The 27,406-nt window shown below is 39.9% G+C and overlaps 2 protein-coding genes across 3 annotated transcripts; one reads left to right on the forward strand and one right to left on the reverse strand.

The window, feature by feature from the left end:
• Positions 1 to 38: 38 nt before the first annotated feature.
• Positions 39 to 17,609, forward strand: cnot6l (CCR4-NOT transcription complex, subunit 6-like). Its single transcript, XM_084360948.1, has 12 exons — positions 39 to 150; positions 3,745 to 3,866; positions 4,352 to 4,538; positions 5,687 to 5,772; positions 6,007 to 6,096; positions 6,260 to 6,328; positions 6,993 to 7,150; positions 8,898 to 9,052; positions 9,170 to 9,321; positions 10,421 to 10,648; positions 10,992 to 11,194; positions 14,172 to 17,609. The coding sequence occupies exons 2-12, from the start codon at positions 3,755 to 3,757 to the stop codon at positions 14,391 to 14,393; spliced, it is 1,662 nt and encodes a 553-aa protein (XP_084217074.1). The 5' UTR covers positions 39 to 150; positions 3,745 to 3,754; the 3' UTR covers positions 14,394 to 17,609.
• Positions 17,610 to 18,125: 516 nt separating this feature from the next.
• On the reverse strand, positions 18,126 to 23,092 carry cxcl13 (chemokine (C-X-C motif) ligand 13). Of its 2 annotated transcripts, XM_084360960.1 has the most exons (6): positions 23,009 to 23,092; positions 22,394 to 22,502; positions 21,884 to 22,004; positions 21,478 to 21,558; positions 20,993 to 21,049; positions 18,126 to 20,831 (listed from the first exon to the last, which is right to left on the reverse strand). In XM_084360960.1, exons 2-5 carry the CDS (start codon positions 22,452 to 22,454, stop codon positions 20,998 to 21,000), a joined length of 315 nt encoding a protein of 104 aa, XP_084217086.1. In that variant the 5' UTR covers positions 22,455 to 22,502; positions 23,009 to 23,092; the 3' UTR covers positions 18,126 to 20,831; positions 20,993 to 20,997. The 2 variants fall into 2 exon arrangements, with proteins under 2 accessions (XP_084217086.1, XP_084217085.1); XM_084360959.1 differs by lacking the exon at positions 20,993 to 21,049 and having other exon boundaries at positions 23,009 to 23,089.
• Positions 23,093 to 27,406: the final 4,314 nt, after the last annotated feature.

Genomic DNA, 27,406 nt, shown 5'->3' on the forward strand with positions numbered 1-27,406 from the left:
CCGTGTGCGGGACGGGTACGAGCGGAAGCCGCGTTTGTTGTTCTTCCTTCTGTTTCCGAGACGTTCAGGGTCTAAACGGGTTCAACAGCCGTGTCTGCATGTCTCTACCAATTCCCTTTATAAATCGTCTTCTACTGCCCCCGAATGAAGGTAATGTCATTTCTCAGTTTGTTCACATGCTGCGGACACTTTGTCCAGGCTGTCCCGGGTTAAATTTCACAGTTAAATCCGCTCACATTAGTGACAACTCCGTCTCCCCCGCAGTCCGCCTCGGTGAGCCCGGGCGGCGTGCGCCCTGCAGCCGTTAGCCCAACAAATCCAGCGCCGTGCTTTAAGCTCGCTAAGCTGTCAACCGGTCCACACTCCGTTTCGACCGCATTTTAACAGTTTTGACACTTGAGGACGTAGAAACAGACATATTCAGAGGGCGTGTTTACCTCGTTGTCAGGTGTGACAGCTGGTGAGCGGTGGGCCGAACTTCTCCTGAACGGGCCCGTCCGTGTAACGTTAACTTGAGTGCTTGTCACTTCTGACATGTAACAGAGCTATGTTTGGACACTCAGCTGTCGGCGCAGTTGTCCCTTTCTCCATGTAATAAAACTCCCGTCTTGATAAGTGAATATCTGCAGTTTCCAAAGCAACAGATTCAGGGCTTGTCATGATATTAAGGGTATCTGTGACAGCCCTCCGGAGTCTAAAATGTGGGTATCATGTCAGGCATGTGATGTGGTGCAAGTCGCCTTTGCAACTTAAGTGTCGGGCCTGTCTCCGTATGGTTGTGATATGAACTAATGCCAGCAGGCCGTATATCTGTCCGCAGCCGCTGTTGCCGCTTACTTGTGACCCAGTCGTGTGTAAACAGGTTATGTAAGTCTTCTCCAAACTTATTCACCCTCAACCAACCTCATGGCGGCTGCATGCATATTATCCTGCACCCCGTGCTTTTCCCACTTTGCACACTGCTCATATGCATTGTGTTCAGATAGTAAGAGAGCCATGCAGTGTTATGACACGTTATTATATGTGCCCATGAGCCATGCATGGACAGCAGGCTGAGAGCAGGGGAGTTTAAATAAGCTGCAAACTCTACTGAAAGCTGTGTGTTTTCTGAGAAGACCTACTGCAACTTCTAAAGGGACAACATTGCATGGTTGTTAATAGAGCGGATGTGATATTCAGGGCATAAGGAATTATAATATCTTTGACTGGGTAACTTTTTGCATGTGAGCAGAGCTTCCCAGCAATACTCATGATGTCTGAGGAAAACCATGTCACTTATGCTATAATGCAACTTTTAAAGTGGCACTATGTCGTTTTGGGCAAGAAATTTTAATCAGAAAGATCTTTGGCTGTTTTTTTTAATGTCTAAACAAACTAAATATCTCTTCGTTTTCATGACTGAATGAAATGAATAAACAAACTGACCTAAAGGACAGCACAATCTCATACTGTGGACCCTGCCACCTTTCCAGCTTCAAACAGTGTTCTGATTTTCCTCTGAGAACAGCTTGTTTATTCAGTTATGGAAAATACAAATATTTCTGAGTTTGCCTTATTACCTCATTAATGTTTTATGTATTAATATTCTGAGTTCGAATCATGCCCCTTTAAGTACAAGGCTGTAGAAAAGATTGCTTCTGTTGAAAAGTTTAATTGTGGATGCTTTGGTTGGTCTGACTTGTTTCTGTTAGCTGCCCTTAAAAGTTGTCACGTACAGGTTGAAGTTTTTAAATGTTTTATGCCTGATTAACATGAGCGATATTATTAAAATCAGCCTCACAAAGTTGATAATAATTCAAGATTCAATACATTATTTTGTTAGTTTATTATGCTGCATTGACACTTGAATTTCCCTTGGATTAATTATCTGCCAGTCTGTTTAATGTTATTAGTTTATACAACAGAGTTTATTAAACTGTGACATCATTTGAAGACCATCGCCATGTATTTTCACTGAAAATCTTGTTAAAGATAACACTAAATTTCCCCTGCCTTCATGTCTGAGAGTCAAATCAACCATGCATTGATAAAATTACCGATGTTTAAAAGTTCTATATAACCAAGAAGAAGTCTGAGAAGTCGACTAGTCCAGATTGAAAGGAGAATGGTAGCACTAGCACTTTTCTGTCCTGTGATCACTGCAAATTTGTGAAGGAGATGATTTTATAAGAATCTTTGAAACTTGTATTTCAAAATATTTTTATATGAATCCCTTTTAGAGCTGAGATGACATTAGGACAGAAATGTGTTGGCTGTTGATTGTGACTCTTATTTTAGACTTAGGTAGGTGAGCTGCTGTTGGAGTGCCAGCTGTTTAGTAATATTGAAAATGTTGGCATCATTTTTAAATTCAGTCAGCTGCTGTGGTTTGTAGATTGACATTGTGTCTTCCTGGGTTTCTCACATGATTAGTTCTCCTTTTGATTTCAGCTTGGCTAGTCAAAATAAATTCCTTGAAATCGCATGCTGAACACCACTGACATCCGTGTCTCAGCTCTTTATATAGACGCCAGTTTCCGTCCCGGCGTGTTTTAACTGGTCATGGCTTTGTGCTGCTCTCAGTGTGGAAAATCACCTCCATCCAGCAGCCCTGTGCCGGTAAATGCTGTCTGAGGTTGCTGAGGTCGCTGACTCCACCAGCCACTTGAAAGGGCAGACATTCATTTATTTGGTTGTTCAGACGCGTTAAAATATCCAAACAGGTGGGGAAATATGTTGCAGTTTGCTGGATAATTTGGGGGGCTTGACCATTTACTGAGGCTTGGAGGAAACTAAATTGGCACCGTTATAAGGAATGGCTGAAATTGTCGACGGCGGATGTTTATAGTAATCTGTCTGAGAAACAAATTGGGCCTGTTTTACACACATCTGATGGCACTTTATGCAGGAATTCAATCGTACTTCTTGGTGCATCAGGTTATTCTTTTAAAGAAAAGCACAGATTTCTTATACAAATTAAACAGAACATGCAGTGTATTTTAAAACATATGACAATAAAGACACAACATTTTTCTTATTTATTTGTTGATTTTCCAATTAGTTCATCAACAGACCATTAATCAGCAACTGTTTGTTATTAATTAATCAATAAAGTAATATTTAAAAGGCAAAAACTCCAAACATTCTCTGGTCCCAGCCTCTCCAAAATAATATTTAATACAGTACCAGTACCAGAACCAGTATCGAAAATAATAAACTGTTGTTTTTGTCACTTAATAAGTAGCACTATTTTGTTTATTTACATCTGCATTGTTTTAAATGATTCTTAATTATTTCACATTATGTGTTTTTTCATTAAGCTTTATTTTAGTAAGTATTGTGTAACACATTTTTGTCCTTGCTACCTTTTCCTTTATTTAAAGGAGCTTTGTGGAGTTTTCTGGTGAACAAAAGTTATTTTTAGATTCATTGTAACTAATCAAGACGCTCGTGTTTTTCCTTGAAGTCTGGAAAAAAGGGTTTAGTACATTTTCTTCCTCGCAAAAATTTGCATAGCAATTTATTTTTTTAGTGCAGTGGGACAGCATTGTATAATATCAAACAAACAGGGACCCACTCATAGAAAAACAGCTTCATTACACTAGTAGAGGTCCACAGGGCACCTGTGATTTAAAGAACAGTCAAGCTTTTTACTACTTTTTTAAAATGTAACAATTATATTTGTCATTATTCTTTGTCAGCAAATATGTTTTTATTCGTCTTAGAATTCAAATTAAAACCTCTGTGTTCTTGCTTTGTTTTCAGATTAACAGGTATGCCAAAGGAAAAATATGATCCTCCAGATCCCCGTAGATGTTACACCATCATGTCAGCCGAGGAGGCGGCCAATGGGAAGAAGTCTTACTGGGCCGAGCTCGAGATATCTGGTCAGTCCCTCTGAATCTGCTTCCATAAAAACATCCCAAATGAAGCCTTGAAGCACAGATGTAAATCTGTAGCCAATAGATATAAGAGAAAACCAGGTCCAGGTGAAAATATTAAAATTGATCGAAATAGTCGACTATAGTTCTCAGCCAATGTTGGGTTGTTCTGCAGAATTTCACCAGTCTGGTTTTTGTGTCACATGAATTTCTGAATGCTGTTTTGTGGGATTTTACACCCTGATAAGATTTATTTTCTAGATTCAGAAACTGAATGGAAGCTTTTGTTTTGGCATGAAAAGAGTCTAAAATTGAAATGTTTTGATAGGAAACTAAAATTTTCCACTGAGCAGAAAATCAATATTGTCACCAGTTTTGTTCCCTGGTTCAACTGATCACAAAGCTCAGATATAAAGTCTATGTTTCTTTAATAAGATCGGAAAGCAAAGACCTTTTAAAGACAATCTGTACCCATGCTTGTGTTAACGCAGGACGAGTGAGGAGTCTGAGCACCTCATTATGGACGCTCACCCACCTGACGGCGCTGCACATCAACGACAACAATCTGACCCGCATCCCGCCAGACATCGCCAAGCTGCCCAACCTGGTCTACCTGAATCTGTCGTCCAATAAGCTCCGCAGCCTGCCCGCCGAACTGGGCAACATGGTCTCTCTCAGGTAGGCCGTCAGTGTGGTCGGTCCTGTCCACAACAGTGCTGAGATACTTTTAGGGATTTCAGGACTGACATCAGTCCACAGAGTAGTGAAAACTTGGGCAGACTGAATTCACTAGAACACAGAGCTTCATAACAGGAGCAGCCTACAAACATCAATATATTAACCAGAAAGGGATATCTGTGGGGGGGTTTTTTCTAATCGTATCAATGTAATACCTGACAAATCAGGGTTCTTCATTATATTGGTCCAGACATCATGTAAATCCAATTGATCAAAAAGCAGATCTGCACATTGATTTGTAACATTGCCCACAACGGTCAAATACAAGTAGGGTGTTTTAAGTAATAACTGTCTCTGTGTAAACAGTGTAGGATTCCCCCCAGGAAATGAGTTAGTGGAGCTGGTAAACTTTGACTGTGATTCTCCTGTTCATAGTAGCCATTTTAAAATGTAATCTGAAGCTAATATGAGGCTTCAGCAGTCTGAGTTAGACAAATCAAGTGGATATCTTCCAAGGTTAGAGGCGTTTCTGTCCCTCAGCGAGGAAACACTGGCCAGGGAGAAGCTAAAAGGGAAGTCTTTACTAAACAAAATACAGAAACTTTGAAAGATATCCACTTGATTTGATTTTTGCACAGATTGTGTCTGTAGATTTTGTCCCCCATCACTTACTTTGAAGGCACATTGGCAGTCCGGATTGAACAAGGGGAATCATCATTGTGAAAGCTGCTGTAAGTGGGATTGCTAACTGCAAAACGGACAGGAAGTTGCTCATGACTAGAGAGGGGTTAACAGTGTATATTTTGTTTTGAAAAACAAATGATTGGATTCATTCGAGGGATTACATGAGAGAACATGGTGATTACACAGTGATCAAACACTCAGGTGAAAGAGGAGGATTATTAAATGTGTGGGTGGGAACAGATATCCCGCAGGGCTCCGGAAAGCATCTTACCTCAAAACTGACAGACAAACAAGCAAAAATGAAGATAACAAGAAAAGACAGATTTTGTCTGGAAGACTTAATTGAAGTGAATGAAGAAAAAATCTGTCAATGACAAGGAATTACCACATTGTTAGAGAAAGTTTCTGAAAGAAAAGAAAGACCCAGACATAGTTAACTAATATTCTTTTACCATTTCTTTCAGGGAATTGCTTTTAAACAACAATCTTTTACGAGTTCTGCCTTATGAACTTGGGAGGCTTTTCCAGTTACAAACCCTGGGGCTTAAAGGTGAGTCTTCTCTTTTGTTATTACCATTATTTTGGACCAAGAACTCAAATTATATATTTTAAATTAACTTCTGACAGGTTTCTAATTACCATTATACACCAAATACAAGTTAATGCTTGCTGTCATTATTTTTAAGTATAAACCTGTTTTAAAAGTGTTGGTGAATTCAGAGAAAACTGTTCCCTGCATTGTAGTTTTCTATATATTTATGTTTGTTACATGGTTGTTTTGCAGGAAACCCTTTGTCCCAAGACATCCTCAATCTGTACCAGGAGCCGGACGGAACCAGAAAGCTTTTGAACTACATGCTCGACAATCTAGCAGGTAAATGGCTTGGTCGCTTCACCTTACCGCGCAACTGTTTATTGGAACTCATGAATATTTAACCGTTAGCAACGCAGGTATATCATAGAAGGAATACTATTGTGTTTGTCACAGACAAGTGAGCGCTTATCCCTAATTTAACCCTGCCCTACCCTGTTTCCAGTGCACCCAGAGCAGCTCCCCCAAAGACCTTGGATCACTCTGAAAGAGCGAGACCAAATGACTCCCACAGGTAAGTTCATCAGGGTTAAACTTAGTGCAAGAAACGACTCATTGGATCAAAAGTAGACAGTGTTTTATTATCATGGGTCAAAAGCCTAAAAGCTTATGAACTATTCACCCAAATAACCCAGAAAATGCTTCCCTCTGTAGTGTTAAAGCTGCCAGGTTAGTAAACATGAATGTGTTGTGTTTAGTTCCCTGACATCGCCCCTCAGGATGTTTGTGACAATACAAAACAACAACACTCACAGGCCTATTGGAGCAGTGATGTAAGAGGGTGTAAAGTGTCACTGAGTTGCCAAGTAGGATGTAACTTAGTCACAACCCCATTCTTTATTTATAAAGCACATTTAATAAAACACAAGTTAACCAGAAAGCTCTTTGCCAGTCCAGAATATATAAATGCTCCCCTCATGTCATACTGTAGGTACACAGGTAATGAAAACAAGAAGTCCATCCAGAGAACAAACGATGCATTAAAAGCTTTAGTTGAATATCTTTCCAAAAAAGTAATAACCTGCAGCATTTACATATTGATGAAAGTTTGTCCTGCTACTTTTCATGGGCCAGCAAACACCAGAAAGTACAGTTAAATTACATAGATCTCATTGATAATCATTTTGTGTTTTTCACCAACTCTAAACGTCTCTTCTTCTCTTTGTCCTCTCCTGTAGCCGTGTTCACGGTCATGTGCTACAACGTGCTTTGTGACAAGTACGCCACGCGGCAGCTGTACGGCTACTGCCCATCCTGGGCCCTCAACTGGGAGTACCGGAAGAAAGGCATCATGGAGGAAATCACCAGCTGTGACGCTGACATCATCAGCCTGCAGGTAAATGAGGGGCCTACTCCACTTGAAGCTGACATTACCTTTATGTTTTGTTAGATTTGGATTTATAAGCTGAATTTTTAGCAAATAACCTCGGTTGTTTGTCACAACTTTGCTGCAAGTATTGAAAATTACATTTCACAATCGTCTTTTTTTCCCCCAGGGATATAATGTTTTTTTTTATTTGTGGCACTATTTGCTGATACTTAACTCCCCTGCTTCATGTCAAGATGTGTTTTGAAATATCTCTTAGCTTGACAGCTAAGAGTAAGCAAGTGTAGGCTCTACAGCCATGCTAGTGGCTCTGTGAGGCTGTGCTAATTGCTAACGCCAGCATGCTCACAATGAGAGTGCTGATGTTAAGTAGGTGTAATGTTTGCCATCTTGGTTAAGTGTGTTAGCATGCTAATATTAGCTAATTAGCACTTAACACAAAGTACAGATGGGGCTGATGTGATCGTCATTACCAGTAGTTTTGAACAAAGTACAATTTTTGACCAGATGATGGTGCTAGAGGAAAAGTCGGGTGTCACTGTACTCATTAGGACTCATCACCTTGGAACCATGGATATATGGGACAGGGTCTGAAATAAAGGGTAAACCTAATATTCACAACTAAATTATACCTGCTTTGGCTGCGATTTTAGCAGTTCACTTGTGACTTTTAATGTAAAGAAAGGTCTTTACCCACCATCTGTCCATCCCTGACTTTCACTGACCGAGAGAGGATGATTCACTCAGAACAAAGTCAGTTTTAGTAGATCATGAAACTGATTTTATTAAGTCGTTCAGTCCCGTCTGTGCTGTAATTGTCAGACTGTACTCTGTGTAGAGTTGCACTGCTGCTATCAGCTTCTCATATCAGTACACAGTATCCAACCATTTCCTTTCAACACAACAAAGTCTTTGTCTTGTACATCAGGAGGTAGACGTTACTGATTAACTGTAGTCAGTTTAGACTTCTGTCCAAAGCAAAGGAAACTGTTTGTCTCTCTGGACAGTGCCTTATTTCCTACTGATATAATGTCAAAAAATGACTAACTATTTTACAAGCTACCTGGACGTTTTTAAAGCTTAAACTAGACCAATGGAGTATTATCTGAATTGAGGTTGAAAAGTTCAGAAAATCAGGAAAAAGGAAGAAAAACTGAAGATTGGTCAATACGTAAAATGGAAAGTGCTAGTATATCCTACATAAGCTTGGATAAAACCCCAAATGTATCTTTGAAATTGATTGAAAGTTAAAGAGATGTTATGTGTTAGATAATTGAGAGTTGACATGAAAGTATTCAGTCTTGGATTGTGATTATTGTCTAATTTCTTGGTTAGTTTTTCCCTCGAGAGAGGTTTTCATTTATTTTCTTTTTTTTTCTTTTTCTGCCGAGCATGTGAGCGTGGTTCTAATCGGACTGTTGACTCAGAAGGAGTAAGGCCTTAGGGTGTCTCAGTTCTTTGATCCACTGGATGGAGACTGGATTCTGTTGTTTGGACTAGATAGCTTGGAAGAGCCATGAACGCCTCTCTTTGTGACCTTGTTGTCTTTGATATAACTAGACTTTTGGACACTATTGTGTGGGATCTGTGTAACAGCACTGTTTTTATTTATTCATCATGAGACTGACCTGAAATATCTCTTTTTAAATAATCAGCTGATGATCCCTCTTCACTCCGCTGTTACAGTTACTAATCACCTCACACACACATTTTATTGACTCTTTCAAATGACATTTCTTACCCTATGTGTCTGCAGGAGGTGGAGACGGAGCAGTACTACACTATGTTTCTGGAAACACTAAAGGAACGCGGCTACGACGGCTACTTCTGTCCAAAGTCTCGTGCCAAGCTGGTTTCTGAACAGGAGAGGAAACACGTGGATGGCTGCGCTGTGTTTTTCAAGACCGAGAAGTGAGTTTAAGAGCTTTACTTTATATTCTTACTTTATATGAGTGAAATTCAGTCTTAGGCCTTAGGCTTTCAAAGTCCCCCATGAATATTTATGCCACTCCGTGGATGTTTCTGCAGGTTTACTTTGGTCCAGAAACACACTGTGGAGTTCAACCAGGTGGCCATGGCCAACTCTGAGGGCTCAGAGGTCATGCTGAACAGAGTGATGACCAAAGACAACATCGGAGTGGCTGTTCTTCTCGAAGTCAACAAAGACATGTTCTCCGGTGGTAAGAACAGACAGTCACTCAGTGAACCATCTGCAGAACATCACGCAAAACTGAGGATTTAATGTTACTATGTCTAACAATATTACCCACTTGGACACTAACTAAATACGATTTTCATTAACAATTTATCTGTCAATTCCTGTCAGAAACATGTGAAAAAGTATGTATAAAATGTATAATATATACATGGATTCATGGTTGCACTGCAGCTAAAATTTAATCAATGACGTAGCAGTCGGCCTTCACACAGCAATTCAAAAGTATGTGTTGGTCAAATGAAATGAAAGTAATGGCAGGAGAGAAAACCTGTAATAATGTTTTGCCACAAGGTGTCACCAGTGACTTTTATTAGAAATCAACAGAATCCACTCAATGTTTGGAGAAGAAGAAGAATAAAAAGAAGGAGAAGACATCCTTTATTAAGCCCTTTTCAGGGAAAATCACTGTTTTCACTCTGTTTTTATTATTTACACACACACACACAGGCCCAAAATACACTCACATCCACAAACAGGACCCATACACATGCATTAATGTATGGAGAGACGTCAAGGCGAGGGGGCTGCCCTGTCTTGAACCGGCCACCCTCCGGTACTCAAGCCTTGTGGGCTGAGTTCCTGCCACCAGTAGTCATGTTATATGTAAAAGATGACATCTGTTTCATTGATGTGTTCTGATGTTATTTGGATGTATCATTAAATCAGTATTAATCAGTTAATTCATTAAAGTCTGCAGTGAGTGATGTGCAGGACACCTTTACTCCAGTGACATTACAGTATAACTTCCCTTTTTTTTTTTTTATTCTCGTGTCCTGTAAATCCCTTCATGCTCTTAGAGATATCAATTTACTGTCTCAGCACTTCCTCGGTTTCTTAAGTTGCACCAGAGCTCTGTGCTTTTCTGTAACCACAATAAAACCATAAATAATTTGGTGGTTTGGGGGTTTTACCCAAACTTTAGTTTTGTTTTTACTCTTGTAAAGATTTATTTTTGTGTGTTTTATTTTATCAGTGTGCTGTTAAACTGTATCTGATTTAATCCACTTTTAATGTCACTGCATATCTGTGGCGTAATCCATTTTTTTGCTCTCCGTTTTCAGGCATGAAGCCATCACAGGAGAGGCAGCTGATCCTGGTTGCCAACGCTCACATGCACTGGGACCCCGAGTACTCGGACGTCAAGTTGATCCAAACCATGATGTTTCTGTCGGAGCTGAAGAGCATCGCTGAGAGGGCCTCAGGCTCCATGGCAACCGGTTCACCAACCTCCGACCCGTCCTCCATCCCCATCGTCCTGTGTGCTGACCTCAACTCACTGCCCGACTCTGGTAGGACTGCCACTTCTCAGGACCTTTTGCCAACGTTTCAGTTTGACACTCTCTTAGTCCTCCTCAGCTCATGTTGTTGCAGGTTTATTTCAGTATATTTATATGTTGGATAACTTTGTATCTTATATTATTTGCACAGTGTGATTCTCTTAAACTGAAACTGTTAAGGCAGTTCAGTACACTCATTGATTTCAGTTCCCCTTTCAGCCAATAAATTATGAAGTTGGACACTTGATCTTCATTTAGATGAATACACACAAAAGATTGTGAAGCCATTTTAAGTGTTTCATAAAACATAAGACGGTTGTTGTCTACATTCAAATTTGAACCTTTTATGATGCAGGTGTGGTGGAATACCTGAGCAACGGAGGAGTAGCCGATAACCACAAGGACTTCAAGGAGCTCCGCTACAATGAATGTTTGACCAACTTCAACTGCAACGGCAAGAACGGCAACTCGGACGGGAGCATCACACACAGCTTCCAGCTGAAGAGCGCCTACGACAGCAATCTGATGCCTTACACCAACTACACATATGACTTCAAGGTGAAAACCTCTTCTATGTGTTGTTATGTCTGTTTGCAAGTGTTAAAGAACTGATTCACTACATATTTAAGTAAGTTTAGCCTTTGGATCTATTTTTCTTTCCATTGCAGTTTCCCAGTGATCTTAATTAATTTCTCAAGTGTAGCAAATCAGCTAGCAGAGGTTAGAAATTCACATGACAAAAGTCTAGTCTAGCAAGTAGATATTTTAGATTGACCAATTTTAGACATAAAAATGTGTAAAACAGTATGGTTTAAAAATGGATAGCAGGCATGGAAATAAAACCACTGGCTTGGTTCTAGCTGATTTATGGCCTTGGAAGTCAATTTTGAAGTCAAGAATTGTGAGCAAACAAACCCTGACTGCACTCCTGACCTCCTGATCATTACTTTTGAGCCCAAAATTTGAATATTGTAGGTTTTAGGGGTTAAAACTATTTAAAAACAATACTTGCCAATGCAAAAATCCTGTGCTGCGATCATGCCAAGCATCGGCTACATTCTTTAACCAAAAACTTAAATGAAAGAAAAACTGCATGCTTTCCACCAAAACCAAATTATCTTAGGAGCTGTCTAAATCACCCTTCTCACTGAGGCCAATGTAGTGGCACTTTAAACATGCAATGGGAAAAAGTTAGCGCTGTTAAACTTTGCATTTAACTAGAATATACTGAAGGTACAATCAGTCAAGTTGAGCATCAAGTCAAAGGATATACAGTAAATCGGCGCATGTGGTGTGTTTCATATCAATTTTGATGGCACGTATTTTTTGCTGTTCGAGATCTGCGTGGGAATGGAAAACCCTGAACAATGCACAACACGGCACAACCTTATTACCTTGTTTAGTGTGTTGGTGGTAAAGTGTTTATATGCCCGTATCTGAGTCTGCCCTCGCATTTCGAGATGTCCTGTGGTTTCTGCTTTGGTTCCTAATGCGTCATTCAGGCATTTGTCACACAGGCTGCTCCTAGTTTGCACATCAGTAATAATGGACTTCCTTGATTATCAGTGCTACACATTTGTGCGTCAGTCAGCATTATTATCAGTGGGCGTAGATTAAAGTGAAAGTGGATGAGGCTTTGGGTGTGAGAAGTTCCTTCCTTCACCCAAACAACATGATCCCTTCTTATAACGGACTGACTAACATCATCTTTGCCTTAATTTTATACTGGACAATCATGGAGGTTATTCCAAAATGTGTTGTCCAACTTCTTCTATTTAAGTATGCAGGTACAGACTAAAGATTCATGTTAGATTTACACAGCTGCTGGACAGCTGCTGGGCTCAGTCTATCCTCAATTATTGTTTTTCAGACCGCAAACTTAAAGGATAACTACCGTTTTTTACAATCTGGACCTTATTTCCAGCAAAATATATGGTCATGTACTCACCCAGATAACTTTGGTGTCATTCGGCGTCGTTCGGACGAAATTAGATCCAGTGTAGCGCCGATATATCCATATAATGCGAGTAACGGGGCATCGACACACAGCCTCTATATAACGCATTATCTACCACGAAACTAGTTCATTTCACCAATATTTTGTTACGATATGCTAGTGCTATTCCCCTCTGAGTCCGGGCTCGTCTGTTGTCAACATCCGGGGTCTGTAGGTTGACCTACTACCTCTGACCTGGAAGATGTCGTCTCTGAGCTGCGCGCGCACCCGCGACAGCCCAGCTTGTTTACCTGTAGCTGCTACTGCTAGTTTGACCCCAGATGTTGATAACGGACGGGCCCGGACTCAGAGGGGAATAGCACTAGCATATCGTAACAAAATATTGGTGAAATGAACTAGTTTCGTGGCAGATAATGCGCTATAGAGGCTGTGGGTTGATGCCCCGTTACTCGCATTATATGGATATATCGGCGCTACGCTGGATCTAATTTCGTCCGAACGACTTCAAATGACACCAAAGTTATCTGGGTGAGTAAATGACCATATAGTTTGCTAGAAATAAGGTCCAGGTTGTAAAAAACGGTAGTTATCCTTTAAAGGGAATAATCCTTTCCTGCATTTTACAACATGGAACATTTTATAAAATGTATGTTCTTTCTCAGGTATTTTGTTCTTGGACAGTGTACAGGATCTTTTGTCCTGTGGTGGATATTCTGACACAAGTCTTTCAAGATTCAGCAAAGAGTGCAAAAAGACATCTTTTATACAGCATGTTTTTCTTAGCCTGAAATCTGAAAATAAAAACTGAGTCTTGCAAAGAAATTCTTTGAGAAAAGCACTGAAGGGGCAAAACTGGAGCTTCTTTTCCCTTTACAATCTCTTATTTTGAAATAGTTATTTGGCCAGTGACTGGTATGACTTGTCTAGCATTCTGTCTTAAAAAACAAACTGTATTTCGGCAGTTCGACGTTTTGTGAAGTTCACTTTTTCACTTTCTTGCCAGGAATAAGATTAGAAGACATTCATGTTCAGTCTGCATGCTCAATAGGTAGCAATTGCCAGCACATAGTTTGCTTAGCTTAGCACGAAAAACCTCAACAAAGGGAAACTGCTAGCCTAGCTCTGTAACAAAAAAGGGTAACAACATCTGCCTACCAGTACCTCTAAGGTAGCCAATTAACACCAATTATCTAGCTTGCTTAATGCGTACAACAGCAAAGTGTTTAAAACACAAAATTTGACAGTGGTTTTAGTATAAGTCACTGTTAAATTTTACTTGTAGACAGAGCCAGGCTAGCCTTTTCCCCTTGTTTCCAGTTTATGCTAAGCTAAGCTAAGCTAACAGACTCCCGGCTACAGCTTCATGCTTAGCGTACATAAATTAGAGTGGTATCAATGGTCTCATCTAATTCTCGGTATGAACATGAATGAGCATGTTTCCCAAATTGTAAAAATATGTTTAAAAAAATGTACCATAGCTTTTTTAAATGGAAAAAGGAGTCTTTTTTTTTAGAAGAACATATTTTCATCACAGCTGAGAACATTTTAAGTGACTTAACCCATTTTTTGTATCTGCAGGGCGTGATCGACTACATCTTCTTCTCTAAGACCCACATGAGTGTCCTGGGCCTGCTGGGACCGCTGGACAGCCAGTGGCTCGTCGACAACAACATCACGGGCTGCCCCCATCCCCACATCCCCTCGGACCACTTCTCCCTGCTGGCCCAGCTGGAGCTGCAGCCTCCCCTGCCCCACCCGCTCAACCCCCTCAACGGGCTGCACCTGCCGGTCCACAGGTAGTGCAGCCCGAGAAAGCCCCACCCACCCTTCTTACCCCACCTTCAAACACTGTCCTCCCCCTCCCTCCAGCTTTATACAGGACCCTGTACAGTTTACCGGTCATGTTAAAACACAGACGTCATCTGACCCCTCCAACCCTGAGACACACCCAGCCAAAAGGAGTGAAGTATTCGCCTGTTTGTTGCTCCTTTTTGTGTTTTTGCACACTGTAAATGTTATATTTTATTTTTTCTTTCTCCCCTTCAAAATGCTTAATACCAAATGTTGGGCTTGGGAAGACGTTGCTATGGTAACCCCCAATGTCATTTTTTTCCTTTGCCTTAGATATGATCATCACCGAGTGTAGATTCTGCTCATACATCATCAAACCTTAACTAATACTATCAACTTTTTAAAGATACATCTACTACACAGACGTCGGCAGATTAGCTGAATTTCATTTGCATTTCTTGCTGTGAAATAGTCTTTTTAGAGTAAAAATTAAACAACATGATATTGATTCTGCACCACAACCAGAATGTTGCGTTAAGGTCTATAGAAGTGGGACCTTCGATCATTCCCAAATAAACTGACAGACATTTTAATTAAAGGCGAATCACTACAAACAGCTGAATCTACGATAGGAATGTTGTACGCAGGTGTGAAAGGTTTGTTTATTTTTTGTAAACACGGGTCCGTAATTTCAATTCTGATCACCAAAATACTTAAGTCAACTACACGTTAGTGAATAGCTACAATTTTTAAGGTTAAAAAGTACCGATTGGGTGTTTTTAAAAGTAATGTAATGTCATTGTAGCACTAAAATGGTGTGTTTCATATGGGAACTAAAATATGAAATCGTCTTATGTCACCGCTGCAGGTAACAGCACTGAAAATAAAGATGACAGATTGTTCTAGGAGGCTTTCAGATTGACACTTGCCATGAGAAAATGAATGAATGGATAGTAATGGATAATAGCTGACTCCCAAATAATGCAATTTTCAGCCTGAAGCTGCCTCACAGTGCTGCCTTTATGTTGCTAAGCTGCTGAATTCACTTCTGTGAATTTCTTCTTTTACTAGGTGTTGGCCGTTCGGCACGCTCAGTGTAGTTTAAAAGGTGCAACTAATGAGTTTTCTGCAGCACTTTGAGGAAATGAAACAATCAATTCAGGCCATATTAGTGCCCAAAACTTATATTTCTGTCAGCATTGCTACCAAATTAGGCCACTACTCTTTGACTTGCTTTGAAGAAGATATTTTAAAACAAACTATATTTGTAACACAATCCTGATATACACCAACAATGCGCTTTACACTTTTAGTTTTTCAAGTCGTGCTTTTGAACACCTACGGTCTTAAAAGATAATCGTCCTGTTTCCCATCACCTGACTGGCCAAAGAATCTTCCAGAATGAGTCACTTATGCTCTGTTGATAATAAAATAATATTTATTTATTGGTGCCAGAGAAAAAAAACTTCCTGAGAAGAATCTGCAAATGATTCGCGACCAGGAGACGAATGTATTTACCAAAGGCTCACTATGAAATTGGTTGTTGGAGCCTCTTAATGCCAGATTCCAGTGGACTCTAGACTTTGTATATTTGTGTCAGATAATTAGAACTAATAGCCCTTTATGTAAGTTGTAACTCAGGGCTATACTATGCATCCAGCAGTACCTCTCTTAACGAAAGACTCTCAGAGTCGCGTCGTACGAGCAAAAACCAAACAGGAAGCTATTGTTCTGAAAATCCTTTATAAGCACAGGTAATGTATGTACTCGCATACATAGTATATGTTGTCGTCGTAGAAGTCCCACGTCTTTGTGCATTTTTGATAAAACTGCTGCTGCACTTTTGCTCCATTTCCAAAAAGAATGACTGGGGAAATTCCTTTTTGGAGTCGCCAGAAGATGCAAAAATCGTTGAGATAAATTTGGTTTAGAGAAAGTTTAGGAGTTTTAAAACATCGTCATTTGGTTTTGTTGTAAGGCTTTTAAGAGACGATCGCGTCTCAATGTGGGATTGTAAGAAATAATTAATGCAGGTGTTGGACTGGGTATCAATACTTGCACCAATATGTTACAGCACCTTAGTTTCAGCACTAATACAAATATTATAGCCTAATTCTATAATAAAAATAAAAAAGAGAGAGAGAAAATAAATGGATTTCTCTACAAGACTACTCAAAATTGTAATGTCAGCTCCAATCCTGTAGGCTCGGACCCACACTAGGGGTCTTTACTAAAAGTTCAGACGTCCAGCCTGCGACAAGCACAGGGACATGGCCTGTATTAGTAGGAGGTCACTCACCAGCAGAGAATGTTGGGAACCACTGGTCTAAACACAGTCAGCCATACATTTAATATAAAATTGATGTCTCAAATTGAAAACAATTTGATTTCTAATCAGAAACTGTCTGGTTAGAAGAAGAATTAGTTAATAATTAAGTATTATTAAGTTCTTACCTGAGTTCTTAGTACATTAGATTGGCAAAAAAAAACACTGCGGTTTGATACCCAGCCCTATCTTTGCTATAATAGCTGCCTGCACATGCATTCACAGTGTTTAAGATACTTGGCACATTTCCCACTGTAGTGTCTAGTAAACCCTGACTTTCTAAGATTGAATTAGTTAAATTAGTCAAAGCATTTGCTCCGTTCAGTATTTGAAAAGAAAAGCCATAATTTCGGGATAAATGGTGTCACCCTGTAACCTCAGCTTTAAACAGATCAGTTTTACCGGCCTGGACGGGCAGTATCAGCTTTGCTTCATTTGCACATGATTTGACGCTAACGGATGCACCTCCAGTTTTGGTGGAGTTGATGAAGTCCATCTCTACGAGCATTTTGAGGCCTATACTTCACTCCTAAACTCACCTCACTGGGTTTTTTTGTACAACAGCTGTACATAAATGAAATTGCCTTTGATGACAGGGCGTCTTTCACATCTGTGAGGGGAATGTACCATTCTCCGATTAAGGGGCGTATTTTTTCTCACAAATCAAAGATGTACTTGTACTTTTTTCTTTGCCCGGTGCACTAAGCTCTCATATGTGAATACAACCTCCACCTGTCTCTGAAACTCTTGTCGAGACAAAACGTCTCTGTCCAACGTTGTTTTTGAACTACGGGCATTTTCTGTCTCTTACTAACATGCAGTCTTTCAATTGGTTCTTTGTACAATTCACTATTACCAAGTTTTTGAGAAAAAACATAAACGTTTTAGGTTTAAAAGCAGTTTGTCTTGATGGCTTTTATTTCTCCAGTGCACATCTAAGTGTCCGCTCAAAGCTTTTCATGCTCTGAGATGATGTTTAAGCAAAATTATTTTGGTTTCTTCCTCTTTCTATTTGGTGTGTCCCCACTGGGTGTTCCCAGCAATTGTTTTCCAGATCCCGTTCACATCTCTCTACACACATTATCCAACAACATTGCACATCTTTTACTTTTTACACAATAATATCCAACTATCATTACCTAAGCATATGACCTGTTGATTTTGTCTCTGTAGAGCGCACCTCACATAATTTTTCTACAAACAACGTGCCTAGTTTGTACAATTTCTCCAACAGCAGCACTGCCCATGAGACCAAGACGCTCAGAGATTAACCCAGCGCCATCATCCAGCCATCAATCCATCATCCATCCATCCATCCATCCATGCTTTCATCCCTCCAATCCTTCCTGAACCAACTTTAGGGGATGAGATCATGAGGAATTGAAACTGGTCAATCATTGCTCTCCTCAGATTGGTTTCTTTTTTTTAATCAAAAGGCTTTTTTGTATCCATTACATCAAGGACAAATCAGTCATTTATACCAGATATTGCAGAGGTCGCTGTATCTTGCACAGGATTATCACAACCATCATCTCATGTGATTTCTGAATGTAAAAATCCTGTCAGTCAATATCTGGCCCTGGCTTGTTTTTGTTTGTTTTGTTTTTTTCCTTCCACTGTTCCTTCAGGCTCATTTTACAGCAATGTGGTTGCTACATGAGGTTTTTAGTCTGTGGTGGCCAATAATAAAATGTCCAGCAATGTCCACTTGGGAAAATGAGGATTATCTGACAAAGCATTTAGCATTTGGAAGGAGGGTTTGTTGTCTTTAATCTACTTTTACATGTTGAAATTGACAAGTCTACAACGAGGCCAGGCTTCCAAGCCAGGAAACATTTAAAGGATGCCGTGTAACGGTTTTCTTCCCAGTGTATTAACCTGTGAATAATGATAAATAAGGAAAAGGAATTCAAAAACACGACAAACATTGAGATTATGCGCAATTTGACACAGTGTCTTTGACAATTTACAGCACTGACCACAGGTTAATGCACTGGTTAATTTGCTGGAACGAGGCCATTATAGAATAAGATTTTGATTCAGAGGAAAGGCAGCAACTTCAGTGTCAAAACACTCTCCAAGCAACTTTAAGTTTCTCATCTTTATCAAAGTTGTAATTCTGAGAATACGAGTGATGAGAACAAAGTATGCTCGGCTATTATCTGTGTAAACAAAGAATTTATCTCTTTGGAGCATTCCTTAAGTTGCTGCCTTTCGGAAACGTTCAGCAGATTTGTTTTATTCATGTGTAATAAGCATAGTAAAACAGAATGAGGGTCCTCAGCCACCAGCAGTCACCAACAACGGTGCTACATTATTTCTCAAGAGGATTTCAAAGGACTGCACTCAAACCTGTTATGTGTAACAACGATGTTAAGTTTCTGTTATCAGATTCCAGATGAGCAGCTCTTCACCACAGTGGTTTTCAATCCAACTAGCTTCCGCCGCGTTTGTTCGGAAGGAAAACTCTGTGGTGGAGAGATGCTAGGATCAGATGAAAAACAAAGCAGTTTTTGTGTTGTGGATGCCAAAGTATGCATCGTGTCTGACAATTAAATGTCAAAAAAGGTGCAAAACTGCAGCGACACAAGTAACTGTTCGCCTGCGAGGACGGGTGGAAGTTTGTCTAATGTAGGTGGCAGTGCTGACTTTGTTGTTTTCCTCTGACAAAACAAATGCAGCTCTATCCTTTGTAGATATCCTGTTTGCTTGTGTTATGATAGCTAAGTTACCACTGCACATTGCACGTCATCAGGGTCGGCCCACGCATATATGGAAGAAAAAGATTTAAAATCAGCGAAAGGCACGAGTTACCTCGTAGTTTCTTTAACACTTGACATAAATATAACTTAAAAATAAGAGTGACAACCTTTCACCAATGTTGGAAGAAAACCTGCTTGAATTTCTGGAATTTTCATGCTTATTTATAATCAGAAAGATTGCATGCTACTGTGTGAGTTCAGAAAGCTTTTTTAATAATAAACTCAGATTTTAGATTGTTGTTATCTTAGCTGGTGCCAAGGGACTTAAAAATCTTGGCAGAAAAGTCTGTGTAACAAACTGTTAGGGTTTAGAAAGCAAAGGGTCTAATGTCAGATGCTAATAAAATGCATTATGGGGATTAATCTGTAATCTGGAACTAATCTGTCTCTTGTAAGTCCCCCAACTTCATGCAAGTGAGTTACTAAATCACTGGACTATTAAGAGAAAGAACAATGAAATCAAAGGCAAATACAAATAAAACCAAACAACTGGACACTTATTTGGGATACTATAAAATCTAACATTTAGGATATGTGGGTGTATTTCTGGCTGATTCCTTTGGCCGGCTCTGGCACAAACAACACATGTATGTATAGAGAGAGAATTTCTTGTTGTATTGAAGCAGTGGTGTCGACACAAGTGAATGCAGGACTTCTACAAAAGCTTCAGCTGTATTTAATATGTGAGCAGTTCCACCTCAGTTGAAACCAAACATGCTCAGCAGCACTTGTATCATCTCTACACCCAAAGCCCCGACTCCCCTCTCCTCCTGTAGGCAATAAACATGTCGTTTTTTGAAACAGTCTTTGTGTCTGAACTTTTATTCTTTAAGTCGTGGATACAACACTATATGTTGTGTTAAATATAATCAATGCAATGTGGACAGCAAGATTTGAGTCACATTCGCAGGAAGACATTCTCTGTTTTTCTTCAAATTTTACTTCACAATACAGATTTCTTGTTTTTGACAATAAAATGGCAACATGAACACACTTAAATTGTTTCATTTCAGAGTGTACACTTACAACAAGAATGCTTTTTAGCTTGCTTAATGAATTCACCAATAACACATTACAAACTTACGGCAGAACATTATCAAATCTCAGACAGTATTACTGTGTAATTATTAGCTTTTCCAAAAGGATAGCACCAGAGGGACCAATCAGTTAAAGAACATTATCTACTGAAGGTGTGAAACATAACATTTGAATCCAGAAGTAGCGGCTCAGCCCTCTCAGAATTAATTCGTAGCTTAATAGACTTATATGAAGCTATTGGCTATTGCCATTAAACGTGATCAGAGGTTGATTGTGGAAGCGGCGGGTGGATCAGCGGTGGAGATGGACATCTCATTTCCTCTGGAAAAGAAAAAGAAAAGTATTAATTAAAGAGTGAATAACAATAATTCAGAAAGCAAATAAAGATACAGTGGAAGGTACTTGTATATTGTGATCAAGGGTGACATAATAACAACCTGATTGGAAAATATACAATATTGGTATTATATAGGTTTTATTACCATTATCACAATAAATGACGACCAACACAAGAAGCCCTTCCTCTGATACAGCCCATCCTTTAGACACAACCAGTAAACAAAGGCCAGTAAATACAAATTGTTGTGGCAGGAGTAACAATTCCTTTTTCCTTTTATTTCTAACAGAAAGTTTTTCATGTCAAATAAGAATTGGGGTTTGGAAAACATCAGCGGTGAACTAGAGGCTCTTGGCTGCTGTTGACAAATTGTTATTTTTTATTTATACTTTATTTTTTTTGGCCTGATCGTTTAGTCTATATAATGTCATAAAAATGTCCATTTCAATTTTCGAAGAGTCTAGTGCGACTCCTTTAAAGCAACATTATGTAGAAACCGGCTTGCTGCGTGATCTGGCGATGTTTGTCAGACATTATATCAAGATATTACACAGTTAAATTATTTTGGTTCTAAAAACGATATCATGTACAAGAACACAATCAGTGATAAATATAAAAAGAAGTCATTACTTGTTCACAGTGCTCATCAGTTTGTTGAACCACTCGGCCTCTGGATCAACACAGACTTTAGAGCCGTTCCTTCTGGTGATTCTGTGGAAAAATAGAGGGACAAAAAAAAAAAAAGATGTGTTGACACTGCAGAAAATCCCACACTGGATGTGATGATGAATCAAGTTTTTTTTCCATTTTGTGCAATGTTGTTCTTTTGCCTGACTACTTTCACTTTTACACTGAGTGCAGAAGTACCACTGGTTAACAAGGATGTGTCTGTTTGCTAATGGGACACATCCAAGCTTCGTCCATGTTTTGATTGCCGAACCAGAGCAAAGATGGAAAGCATCGCCTAAGTTTACTCAAATACTATACTTAAAATTAAAATATACAGTCCAGCTATCTTTTAATCATGACTACTCACATGACTTCAGTCCGGCGACAGTGTCCTGAAACAGGAAACACCTCAACTTTCATGATGGCACGAAGAGGGACAGGATTCTTGATCGTCCCAATGCAGAGACATGTCTCCCTTCTGCGAAAGGCTGAGAAAATGTAAAAAGGAGTTTGATTAATATCCCAGTCTGTGTGGTGGTCTGCCTTTGTTAAATTAGGAGGACAACACATTTTACCCTTAGAAAACTCTGCACATCAGAGTGAACTGTGACAGAAAAAAAACTTATTTCAAGGTCCTGTCAGTCGCTTTTTCTGGAGCTTTCCTCCACATCTAATGGTCTCACTGAGTGGACAGAGTTTGCTCAGTTGTCAAGTAAAAAACTTTTACCTGAGGTAAGTATGTAACTTTGTTCATGTAATTACAGGTAGTCTAACATGAGCAAACTCCACTGGCAGAGAAAGACTGTAAGATGCAGTTGAAAAAGCAAGTAAGTGGACCTTGAGTTTAATAAAAATTAAACAAAAAAAAGTTTTGTACCTTGCACAGTGCCGATGCAGAGAGTCAGAGCAGCCAGGAGGAGCAGTGGTTTCATCATCATCTTGGCGGTTGTTTTGATCTTTCAGCACCAGCGAGGATGTGAGAGTGTCTGTGAGAGTGAATGGAGTGGAGTCTGGGTTTATATAGCAGCAAACAAGGAAGTGTGAAGTGTGTAACCGAATACATCCTTTGTTTTTTCATTCTTTTTTTTTTTGTTTAATCATCAGTAATTTGGATGTAATGACTCAGTGGGTAGAGGCAAGTATCACAGCAAGTAGAACAGTCTGGTCATTTCAGAAAGTTACATTACTTTACTGTAATGCAGCCTTTAACTCCAGGAAAAGAAAACCCTTGTCACAATATAACAATATCCAAAATCTAAAACCATATACGTAGTCTCATATCACAATAACAATATAATATTGACACACTGGCCAGCCCTAGTTGCAATACACTTGCACTTGCAGTGACTATAGCATTGTTAAACTTTTTATGGTTAGCGCAGTTTTAAGGTTAAAGAAAGATCATAGCCTGTTTTAATGCAAAAAACAATCAGCAGTGAGTCGAGACATACGATTCAACATTTATCCAAAAAAGCCATGTTTTTGACCTTACCTTGACTAAATTGCTTTTGTTGCCCAAATCACCTCACCACAGACCACAGACCATGGTTGTTTGTCAGCCATCCATCCCAACCACATCACCGCAACTCCAAAGCAGAAGGCCTACTAAATGTGGTTTCAGTCACTCGAAGAAACATCGTCTCCCCAATGACAGCCAACTTTGTGCGCAAAGATCCCCCTGAGACCAAACACCCTCGCTGTCCTGTTTGGCAAGAACATATAGATGTATGACAAACAGAAAGAAACGTAGCTGAGGCATATATCTTTATATTTTACTGAATATATTACTGAATGTTTTTTTGGGTCTGTTCTCTTCAAGAATATTCATAGTATCCAACAATCTACAAGCTTCACATATACAACTAGCAGGTTACTCAGAGAGCAGACCTCGGCCAAGGCCAATAGTCCACTCTTCTACACTTCTGCAAATGCAAACTCCGCAGTCAATATTATCGCTTGTTCTTGTTGAGGGTAAACTTTAAACATTTTACCCTGATAGATATATGTGTGTATTTACATTTTCATCGCCAAACCTTTGTGAAAAAGGCGTTGTTAAAATTGTACCAGTCCTCCCATGAAACCACTGCCCCAGAGTGCTCCAAAGCAACTGGTTTCTGGATGAAGTTTGCTGACCCAGAGGATTACTAGAATCCATCAATGTGGACTGAGTCATTACATTTCTGTAAGTAGCTTGTGGTTGTTCGCCATTAAGTACTGCCCAGGCCAAATGCCCTCCAAAGTCTCACAATGTTTCCAAAAAGTGAAAAATAATTAGTGCATTCGCTCTGAGATTCAGATCCATTTCAATTTTAATTTTAATGGGTTCTTTCTGTCTTTGGCCCATGCTACATCCTTCACCAAGTTTCATGAAAGTTGGGCAGTAGTTTTTCTGTAATCCTGCTGACAAACAGACACACAAACCAGAAACATAACCTCCTCAGCTGAGGTAATAACCAATCCCTCTGACTGAATCTGAGAATTGCTTGCAAATGCCTAGCAACACATGAGTGTTGGGAAATTCGACTCTTTTTACTGACTCGGATCTTTTACTCTCGAACAGTAAATTGAACAAATCTGATCCGATGAACGAGAACGAACGAGAACAAACCGTTCAGCGTGAGCTGCCTGTCACGTGACAAATGAACGAGAGACCGATCCGTATGAACAATCCGTAGGCCTATGAATGAACGGTTGTACTTAATGCTCGTCACACAGCCTGAGCGGCCTGGCTGTCACGTGACAAATGAACGAAGACCTGAGGACAGACGCACAGTTGAGTGAGTCGTGAACTAATCATTTCGGTTTACTGTCCTCCTGACAGAGCTTATGCAGCTGCCATGTGGCGAGGGAAGGTACTGCATGAAAATGAACGAATCACTCACTGAGACGACTCATTACTCCCGAGTCATAAAAAAGATTAGTTCATATTGAACGAATCGTTCACGAACGTAACATCACTACAACACATTTTTCTTGAGGGTCGCTGAACTGAACTGCTGCTGCATTTTAGCTCCACCTGTTCAGTTAAAAGTAACACAGACAGTCAGGTTGCAAGCTGAGAAGCACTCAGTATCATGTATAATAGAGACAAAAAAGCTCACTTAAGAAAACTTAGTTGTGTCTAGACACAGCATCAGCACATGACAGAAGAGCTCTAAAAACTGAAACTATCATCGGCAACTCCAAAGCAGGTCCACGAACATTCGGTCCAGGACAGACAAACCGTACAGTAATTGCAACAGCTTGGTTTCAACCAAGCAAGAATCAGGAACAGAAAATATTCAGCAGGATACTGGGGAGTACCAAGAAACAAGCTTCAGCAGAGCTGTACTTCTGTATTTACTGATAACCACACCCTTTTCTGGTAATCAGTTAATTGAGGGGACACTTACCCAAATTAGACTCTAGTTCTCATAAATGAAAATAATGTATATGTCCTAAGATTAGATTTAGATAAGCTCAGTCATGTGCAGTAAATAGTGAACTCTGCTGGTTTCAGGTTCGTCCCCTCTAGACAAAAAGGCGACCGTAATACCAGACTACAGAGCATCCTCTTTCCTAAGACTGTGAGATCCCCTAGTTTATCTTCAGCACTCCACCATGAAAAGTAGTTTTCATTTTATGACTTAAATAATTGCCGGTCGTCTCGCTGATGGTCTCGTTTGCTTATGTAGTTCATAGAGGCATCTGTATCACACTGAGACTCATTACTGGGGCCTTTCTGTGCAGAGTTTGCATGTTGGGTTGTCTCCCTACGCAGGCACGGGGAGGCTTCCTGCTTCTGGCTTCCTCCCACAGTACAAGTGAGACATGCAAGTGAGGTTAATCGGTTTGCCCGTAGGTGAGGTGAGGTGGTTGTTTGTCCAGATATACCCCCTGACCCGACCTACAATCCAAAAGCATCAGTAGTTGACGAGCTGGGAATGAGTCTCTCAACTTTAAGTGCAATTTATTTTGAGAGATTTGCACGTCAGGAATGATTCACATTAATATACGGTGCCTGTAATGACACTTAACACATTATTGCTTTTGTAGCTTCAACTTTTCCTGACTACACTCCAGTTGTGGCTCGAACAGGCAGCTTGGCGACAGGAAATGCATGATTCACTATTCCACTTAAAGGTATAGTTGGTAATCCTGTTCAGAAACACTTTTGTTATACTGGGTGAAATGGTCTTTCCACACTGAGAGTAGTCCATACATAATGTGTTCAGAAAAAGGAACGAAATAAATCAGACCTCTGTGGCAGCTGCAGGCCTGTAAAAACTCTGACCAATCCCTGCCTCTGGGTCCGAGTTGAAAGAACCAATCAGATGCCTTCATGTCTCGTCCTGCCTGCACCCCCCTCTAATTGATGTATTGTCTTTGCATTTGTACCACGTTGGTCGTTTTAATGTCGATTTTAAATGCTCTTACACACTTGATTACATTGCTGCCTTAATCCGGTCACCAATGTATGCATTGCACGGTCTTGCTGTGCGTGCAATACAATGTAAAGTATTGTTTTTGAGCTGGTTTGCTAAAGAGGCTAATGTAGCTAACAATAACAAAACAATGACTAGCCTGCTACTGCCCTGATGGCGTCCATGTTCTTCCGACTTGTCCATGTAGCGTCGTCTCCCATGTAACTGGAATGCAGCAATATTCAGCACACTGCACATGGAGTTAGCAGGAGATCCACACTCCAGAAGGTGGCGGTAATGCACACCTAAAAGTTGTTTGCCAACAGCCATAAAACAGCAGAAGAAGAAGAAGAAGAAGAAGAAGGGAAGCAGAGTTAGCAAGAGAGAACAATGGCAGAGAAAATGCAGCCAAAAGTAGCACTTCCAGAAGTGATGCAGAGGTTGCTGTCTTTCTGTTGGACAGGTAATTATTTGTTTTGCTTCGGGGGGATTTGTTATTTTCATGAAATATGTAACGTTAGCCAACTCAGCTACTTTTGTAGCTTGTATTAGCCCCATGCTAACGGCTCTCCTCTGCCCTGCTGACGGACTGTCTGATGCGTTCAAGTTTGTGGGGGCGGGGCTTTGGACGAAGCACTGACGGGAGGGGGAGAAGGGGGCGGAGCTTAGACGAGGTGCCACTTTCAAATCTTGCTAGCTCTCCAACATTACCAACTATACCTTTAATTCTTAATTGGTCTAGTTGTCTATCTTAACTTATTTCTAATTAATTTGCAATTAATTAGTTGCCCCCACTATGATTTTTTTTATCTTGGACTCAGATACGTAGTTATATTTATGGTTTTGTCTGTTCAGTACAACATTGTGCTACCTTGGAAAGTCCTTGGTGAAAGTGATTTGCTGCCTTCCTCAAAAGAGAGGGACAGGGAAGTGGAAATAAATTTGAGTGTATGATGTAGTAGTCTGAGTCCAAACCGTCACACTCAATGTTACTACTAGTTGGAGGTCATTAAAGGTCACAGTTAAGTGCTACTAGTAATTTTAAAAGACAGTCTCGCTGTTAATGCAATAAAATCAAATAAGATCAATTTGGTCTGATTTAGGAGTATATCATACTCTCTGACCTCCCTCCATCATTTTCACCGAGCAGCTGTTTCAGTCAGATTGGCTCCTTACACATTCATGGAGCCTCTGCCAAGGCAACAAAACAAGCTCAATATCAAATCAAAATGACATCAGATTAACATGTCTGTCACAAATGTTTGTGATATTTTGCACCTTAAATCATATTTAGCATTTTCCATTTCCAATTTCTTCTTCCCAAGAAGTCAAATCAAAGGTTCAAATGAGGGCTTAGGACGTATTCAGTCACAGTTCAGTTTCAAGGATAAATCAGATCAACTAACTAACAACAAAACTACTGTTAAACTAGTCCTGATGATGATGGAGTGATGAGGCAGCAAATATCTGTTTCAACACTAAACTGA

The sequence above is a fragment of the Pagrus pagrus genome (genome assembly GCF_965226575.1).
Source record: "Pagrus pagrus genome assembly, chromosome: 8".
NCBI lineage: Eukaryota > Metazoa > Chordata > Actinopteri > Spariformes > Sparidae > Pagrus > Pagrus pagrus.

What these genes read in the sequence shown, in the direction of transcription:
- cnot6l (XM_084360948.1), top strand. Translation starts at nt 3,755, where the DNA reads ATGCCAAAGGAAAAATATGATCCTCCAGATCCCCGTAGATGTTACACC. An exon ending in CAACTCACTGCCCGACTCTG is followed by an intron (nt 10,649 to 10,991) that starts GTAGGACTGCCA and finishes TTTATGATGCAG; the next exon opens with GTGTGGTGGAATACCTGAGC. An exon ending in ACTACACATATGACTTCAAG is followed by an intron (nt 11,195 to 14,171) that starts GTGAAAACCTCT and finishes TTGTATCTGCAG; the next exon opens with GGCGTGATCGACTACATCTT.
- cxcl13 (XM_084360959.1), bottom strand. Translation starts at nt 22,454, where the DNA reads ATGATGATGAAACCACTGCTCCTCCTGGCTGCTCTGACTCTCTGCATC. An exon ending in CTGCATCGGCACTGTGCAAG is followed by an intron (nt 22,005 to 22,393) that starts GTACAAAACTTT and finishes ACATTTTCTCAG; the next exon opens with CCTTTCGCAGAAGGGAGACA. An exon ending in CTGATGAGCACTGTGAACAA is followed by an intron (nt 20,832 to 21,477) that starts GTAATGACTTCT and finishes TTTCTTTTCCAG; the next exon opens with AGGAAATGAGATGTCCATCT.